Source organism: Nicotiana tomentosiformis, chromosome 3, assembly GCF_000390325.3.
Source record: "Nicotiana tomentosiformis chromosome 3, ASM39032v3, whole genome shotgun sequence".
In the NCBI taxonomy this organism is placed as follows: domain Eukaryota; kingdom Viridiplantae; phylum Streptophyta; class Magnoliopsida; order Solanales; family Solanaceae; genus Nicotiana; species Nicotiana tomentosiformis.
In genome coordinates this window covers 42153962-42161439 of record NC_090814.1, presented here as the reverse complement: position 1 = coordinate 42161439, position 7478 = coordinate 42153962, and the positions used below count along the sequence as shown (strand labels likewise).

The 7478-nt window shown below is 37.5% G+C and overlaps 1 protein-coding gene across 1 annotated transcript; it reads right to left on the bottom strand.

The window, feature by feature from the left end:
* Positions 1-298: 298 nt before the first annotated feature.
* On the bottom strand, positions 299-2985 carry LOC138907699 (uncharacterized). Its single transcript, XM_070198304.1, has 7 exons — positions 2820-2985; positions 1890-2027; positions 1358-1515; positions 1087-1278; positions 769-1020; positions 443-661; positions 299-316 (listed from the first exon to the last, which is right to left on the bottom strand). The coding sequence occupies exons 1-7, from the start codon at positions 2983-2985 to the stop codon at positions 299-301; spliced, it is 1143 nt and encodes a 380-aa protein (XP_070054405.1).
* Positions 2986-7478: the final 4493 nt, after the last annotated feature.

Genomic DNA, 7478 nt, shown 5'->3' with positions numbered 1-7478 from the left:
TACGGGCCACATAATTTCGAGTTCGAAACTTACACTCGACTACTAAGCCAACGAGCTACATTACTTCGAGTTCGAAACATTCACTCGACCACTACGCCTACGGGCTACATTACTTCGAGTTCGAAACATTCACTCGACTACTATGCCTACGGGCCACATAACTTCGAGTTCGAAACATACACTCGACTAATAAGCCTACGGGCTATTTTTATTTCGAGTTTGAGCAAACACTCACTCGCTCATAAAGGCTACAAAGTCCGAATTCGATGAAATAGCCTAAATCCTTATGAAAACATTCTCAAGGCATGAATGAAATCTTCACAAAGCAAGAAATTAGAAGCAAGTCAGTAAAAGAAAAAAGTTATTTGTATATATATATACAAAGATTGTTTACATGATTAATTGAAACATATAAACTAAGGGCTAAGCTTCTGGGTATTACCGGGAGCGGTCTCTTCTCCACCGGGCACCCCCCGTTCTCGGACTCGCTCTTACGACCATCATCGTCGTCGTCATCGTCATCGTCACCATCAGAAGCCAAGGCTTCAGCATCAGCTTCGAGTTCTTTGGCCCTTTTTATCTCTTCAGCAAGATCGAAACCTCGAGCGTGGATCTCCTCGAGGGTCTCCCTCCGAAAATGACACTTAGCAAGTTCAGCGACCTAATGTGCTTGAGTGTCAGCAGTATCGGCTGCCTCTCTTGCCTCTATCTGGGTAGCTTCAGCATTAGCCGATAGACGGCCATGAGTGCATCCGCATCGGCCTTTGCCTTTTCGGCATTATATTTGGCCTTGGCAAGTTCGGAGGTCAACCCAGCCTCGAGCTCCTCTATTCTTCTTGCTTGAACCAGGCCTTTTTCCTTTATTCTTTGATGTTGGGTTTCGGCCGATGATAACTGGGCTCGAGCAGTTTCTCTCTCTGCACTAAAGTGGTCCATACCTTCTTTCCACTGCAAAGACTCTACTTTTATCACATCAACCTCCTCACGAAGCTTCCCAATAATCTCAATTTTTTGCTGCAACTGTGAGACCGAAAAATTAGCCATTGTTCCGGTATCAAGCCCATGGGCTTTTAAAAGTATCATTACCTGCTCAGACAGATCGGTTTGATCTCGATAAGCCTTGGCCAACTCAGCTCGGAGGTCTTTTATTTTCTCTTCTCTTTGCCCTAAGAGAAGTTTTAGGGAGTTTCTCTCCTCAGTAACCCGTTGAAGGTCGGCCTTGTATCGACGCAGCTCATTTTGGGACCGAGAACATGCTTCTCGATGAACTGTTGTTGCCTACAAAGACACAAGAAACGAAGTTAGAAACAAAAAGTAAACATAAAGTTAGTACCGACAAAATAATTTTAAGGCTTACCTGATTCAAAGCCTGCTGCACCCCGTGAAAATGATCTGATTCATCACTAGTACCGACAATGTCCTCGATACTAGTAAATAGGTCACGAAAAGGATCCTCTCCATCATAAGGCTTGTCTAGATCGAGGGCCCCCAAATCTTGGGCATCCCAAATCACCCCTGTGGAAAGAGCGGGGAAGGTGGGCTAGTATTCGATTGCTGCTGCCCCAAATGAATCACTTGGAGCATTCTCTTCGGTTCGAAGAGATTCAAGAGGGGGCCCTTCAAACATATCCCCCATCCGTTGGCTCCGATGGGATGCGTCTTCGATCTCTGACAACTCAGGGACTCCGCCAAAATCTTTCTCCAGTATACCTCAGTTCGAGGAGGAGACTCATGAAGCATCATCGATCATGCTGCCGATAGGGCATCGGTGGTTCTCTTCATTTGGGCCGCCAGCGCGGACCCATCATTTTATTCTTCTTCTTCATCTTCATCCCTTAGATGCATAACTGATTCTACGGTCAAAGGAATGGAATTCTTGTTCGGCTTACGAGTCATCCTCTTCTTCGATTTTTGATCTTCGGAAATGAAGACTCTTTTCCTTTTATTTTCCTTCACCGGCTTTGGGACAGAGGCCAAAGTTTCTTCCTCGGTGGACAAAGGCCTCAAAACCGCATCTTTGCCCAAACCTGCATATGGAAAATCTTATTAAAATATTTGGAAGGCATCTCGTTCGAATTATCAAAGAGTACGAGAAAGGGGCTTACCGTGATATTTGGCCTCCCACCGACCTTTTGACAAATCACACCATGAACGCTCGGCACATGTGAATGCCGAAACAAAAGCTCGTACCCAGTTCTTGTGATCGGGAACTGCTCCGAGCATCTAAGGAACCGCTGCATCACAAAAAGAAGAGTATCGATGAGAAAAGAAATGAAAGAACAAAATAGAAGAAAGTAAAAGTAGGATCACACTTACGTTTCATATTCCACTCCTCGGGAAAGGGCATCTTTTCGGTCGGAATCAGGTCTAAAGTCCTCACTCGAACGAATCTGCCCATCCAGCCCCGATCCTTGTCCTCGTCAATGCTCGAGAATAGAGCCTTGGTAGCCTGACGCTGAAGTTTTATTAACCCTCCTCAAAAAAGTCGAGGACGGTACAATCGGATAAGATGGTTGAGGGTGAACGACATCCCTTGATTTTGTTCACAAAGTATCGGATCAAGATAACGATCCGCCAAAAAGAAGGATGGACCTGGCCCAGGGTTATTTGGTATTGACGACATAAATCAAAAATAACGGAATCGAGGGCACCTAACGTGAAAGGTTAAGTATACACATTCAAAAACCCTTTCACGTTAGTGGTGATATCTTCATCAGAAGTAGGAATTATTATTTCTTTTTTATCCCAATTGCAATCTTTCTTTAGCTGTTTGAGGTGCTTCTCGGTTATCGAACACATGTACCTCGATACTGGCTCACATCGGCCAGGGATCGATGACCCTTTATCCACATTAAAATCAGAAGTAAGAACACACGCCCCGGGAACGCACTCCTCAGGCTGTGATTTTACCGGTGTCTCATCGGCGGCACACTGTGAAGATGAAGCCTTCTCTTTCTGAGGAATGGTTTGTGATATTTTCGCCATTTTCAAATTCAAAGGTGAGGAATAGAAGAAAGTGACAAAAAATTGGTAAAATTGAAGAGGGGCTTTTTGCAAAGAGAAATCACAGATTTGCGGGTAAGCCAGAGAATACGAAAAGGGACTTGAGAAATTTGGAAGATTGAAGATGTAAAAGTGGTAAATGATAAAAGAAAGGGTTATTTATAGGTTTAAGCAATGGCGGTTCAGTATCTGCGGTGGCCGACAACCGTCTGACATTCATTAAATGCCTTTAAAGACTAAATCGACGAGACAGCTATCACGTGCGTCATGATCGAGCCCGATGAAAATGTCAGCTTATAATCCAATCGAGCCGTTGAAAAATCATATCGTTTCTCACCACATTCTTCCTGAGAAACGAGGGGACTATCTGTATACGGTCGAAATAGATTTCGGCCTTAGTACGTCTGATCATGTTCGAAAGATAATCGATCGAAGTGATACCTCGAGATGGGTTCCGAAGATGGTATAAACAAGCTTCGAACTCGAGGGGCCGATCAATGTCGAGTTCGATATCATTATCAAGCTAGGATCCAAATCGAACTATGATGCAAAGTAAAGCTATCAAGCTTATGATCCAGAGACCGACCAACATTAATCCCGAATCAATTCGAGAGCTCGAGTCAGAATCGAGCTCAAGTCAAGATCGAGAGCTCGAGTCAGAATCGAGCTCAAGCCAAGATCGAGAGCTCGAGTCAAGATCGTGCTCACAGACAAAAGCCGTTGCAATCCCACTAGAGGAGAGAATCTTGGCAGGAATTATGAAAAAGCTGATTTATCATGGGTCTCCCACTGAGTATTTTTAATTATATTTAAAGCAAGATCCCTCTACTATAAAGGGCATGATTATCATTTCTGTAAAGGGAAGGTTTTTTGCTAACATTGTAATTCAAGCATCATATTCTCATATAGTGAAGAGTTGTTCTTTCAAGCTTCTTAATCTGATTCCACTTGTTTGGTCCAAAATTTTATCTTCTATACAACCTTGTCTATTTTGTGTTCTTTGCAATCTATACTTGATATTTCTATTTATCCTTACGATTTGTATTAAGCTACATCACATATCCTTCGAACTACGTATAAATTCAACTCTATCTGTTTTTCGGGTAAACAAAAATGAAGTCCTACAAATACCCGTGATTAGGGAGTTGCTTGAGAAAAGTGTAATATGTGACATAAAGGGTGGGTAATTAGTTGCTTTCTAATTAATTTGAATGATATTATTGTAGGGGTGTACAAAGAAAATCGATAAATCGCATCAAACCGATAATCCGAGTCAAACCGAAAAAGAAAATCCGATGTGGTTTGGTTCGATTTGGTTTGGTACTGAAAAATAAAACCCGACCATAATTGGTTTGGTTTGATTTTAACTAAAAAAAGTCAAATCGAAATCAAACCAACCCGATAATACATTTATATAATTTTTAAAAATATTTTATACATATAAATATTTATTGTAATGTAATTTATAAATATTTCTTAAACGTTTTCACAGTTTTATCTTTTAACGTATTATTTCAAGTTTCGACTAAATATTCTTGAATAGTAAATAAATTTTAAAGCTCATAAATGTAGTAACTCAAACAAAGTTCAAATCAATACTAATACTAACAAAAGAAATTTAATTCAATACTAGGAATAACGATATTGTTGGATAAATATTTTTGTTTTACATTGGTTTATAATGAAAATGCATAACTTAGTTTATCTTTTTCTTTAGTTCTTAGTTATGTAATTAATATTAGTACTTATTAGCTATACTTATTTTAACATGACCTATATAGTATTTTTAGATTATGTTAATTTTTATTATGGCTTATTAATTAGCAATATTTATTTTATGTAATTTTATTATTTTATCTTTGTTATTGAATATTTTAGTATAATGCTATGACTTATCTCATATTATTGTGTTAGTTTCTTGAAAAATACATTATATAGTTGTATTTTACTAGGACTTAACAAATATTTGGAGCACAATTTACATATTTTATGCTATGAAGTCTTTATCGGAAAAAAATCCGAAAACCCAAAAAAACCCAAAAAATCAGAGAAAAACCGAGATTGAAAAATCCGACTTTGTTGGTTTGGTTTGGTTTATAAATTTAAAAATCCGACTCTATTGGTTTGGTTTGATAATTGAAAAATTCGAACCAACCCGACCTATGTACACCCCTATATGATTGAATAGATGCTTTAAAGTGAAATATTCTTTATTGTGTAGTAGGAACTGAAGAGAATTCTCTTGGCATCAATTTATGGTAACTCTTCAATTATACAAGAAAACTAACAAGTTTTATTGCTGAAAGTTACATAAAATCCCACCAAGCATTGAAAATATGGATAACTAACTCATAAATCTATATCTACCAAAATCTCATAAAATAATGATTTAGCTAGATGTATTAAGTATTCTATTTCTTTCGAATTAAATTAACGGAAAGATCTCCTCTTTACTTAGTTGCTAGATTTCTTTGTTTCTTCTATATTTTTTTTATTCAATGTGTGGGTGATTTTATTCTTTTACTGCTTTATTGAAAGATTAAATAGTTTGGTATTCTGTTGATTGAAAGTTTTATTTAGAAAGTACATGATAGAACCTTTGTTATATATGACTCTTCATTTCAGAATATTCAGCAGATTATGCAAATAGAATGACATATGTTATTCTCACCATTGAAATGATTTCAAAAGTTTAAACAATAGTTCATGAGTAAGTAAACTGTATTAAATTGCCGAGCCTTAGCTCAGCTATAACTGATGGACAAACATTCTTGTCTTTTGTTATAAGGCAATCTCTTTATTTGCATTTTTGTTGCTTTCTTTCAATGTGTATGTTTTTTTCTAAGTCATAATAGAGGATAACAACTGAACAAGACAGATAGATTTTGGTAATTAAACCTTATTCATTGTAAGGGCATCACTCTTTTTCTTTTTTTGATAAGGAAAGGTTTATCATTTTAATGTTAGTTCATTGAACTAGTCATTGGGTTGAAGATAAAGAATATTCCTTATGTGGGTTTTAGGGCTCTTAAGTTTCAGGACAAACAGCGTTGTAAAGTATAGTTGCTTGGCTATTGCTATATTTTGCACTGCTTACATTTGTCCATGCAAAATTACTAGATATTTTTGATAAGTAAGGTAAAGTTATTTATGAAACCAGCATCAGTAGTTTGCTGGTGGTGTGAAAATTACAATAAAATTAAGTATGTACTGATTGTATAAAGAGTGAATAAAGTCGAGCATGGCCTTTACATCTCGCTTGTCATGTATAATTGCCATATTGTTCCAAAAAGACAACAGTGAAATGCATACAAACGTAAACTAATTACATTTTCCATTGAAGGTGCAACTTTTATCCAAGCATAGATGCACATTCACTTGAATAAATACCACATTTTTATGAAGCTGGAAATGCATCTTTTGTATTAACCTTACATGTATTCCTACATTGAACTTGTTGATAGTTCTATCGAACATAGTTCTTTATTAAAATTAACAATTTAAATCTTGATTTAAGTGTTTTGCTCATACCATATAGGATACCCAATGGATAATGGAGATAAAAGTTGGATGGGTCTCCGAAGATCCACCGATGAGTATATTCGTGGAGTGAGTGCTTTTCTTGATAAAGCGTTTGAACGAGCTTTCCAAGAAAATAAAATATTATGCCCCTGTAAAAAATACTTTAATCGTTATTGGCATTATAGAAATGTGGTGGAGGATCACTTAGTTGCTTATGGGTTTACTCATGGATACACCAAATGCGTTTTTCACGGGGAAGGGTTTTCCTCGAGAAATATGCCACATCCAACCAATGATGATGATGGTTCCGATATGCATGACGATATTAATGGTCTGCTTCATGATACTTTTAGAAATGTAGAAGGTGACTTGAGCCATGAAGGAGTGAGAGAGGGACCATTTGAAGATGAAAAGAGATTTTTTAAATTAGTGGAGGAAGAAAAACAAGAGTTATATCCAGGGTGTAAAAATTTCTCTAAACTGGATTTCACCATTCGGTTGTTCTTGTTTAAATGCATTCATGGGTTGAGTAATGTAGCATTTTCAGACTTGTTAGACTTGATAAAAGAGGCCTTTCCATTTGCTAAGTTACCTAAGTCTTTTCACAAGGAAAAAAAGGTGATAAAAGATTTGAGTCTTTATTATGAGAAAAAACATGCTTGCCCTAACGATTGCATGTTTTTTTGGAATGAGAATGAGAAGGCAGACTGTGTGTGGATCTTCTAGATGGAAGAATGTTTGTGATGGCTTGTTTAATAGAAAAACCAAAGTTGCTGCAAAGGTTTTAAGGTACTTTCCTTTAAAGCCTAGGCTTCAGAGGATATTCATGTGTTCTGAAACAGCTGTAGCTATGAGATGGCATGCTACTGAACGACCCAAAGATGGAAATATAAGATATCCTGCTGATGGGGAAGCTTAGAAGGATTTTGACTTGTTGCACCCGAACTTCTCTA

Bases quoted from the DNA above. Each gene is read 5' to 3' on its own strand.
- LOC138907699 (XM_070198304.1), bottom strand. From the start codon at position 2,985: ATGGCGAAAATATCACAAACCATTCCTCAGAAAGAGAAGGCTTCATCT. The intron at 2,028-2,819 runs GTGAGCCAGTAT...TTCCATATGCAG, and splicing joins GTCATCGATCCCTGGCCGAT to GTTTGGGCAAAGATGCGGTT. The intron at 1,279-1,357 runs GTAAGCCTTAAA...GTGTCTTTGTAG, and splicing joins TGCAGCAGGCTTTGAATCAG to GCAACAACAGTTCATCGAGA.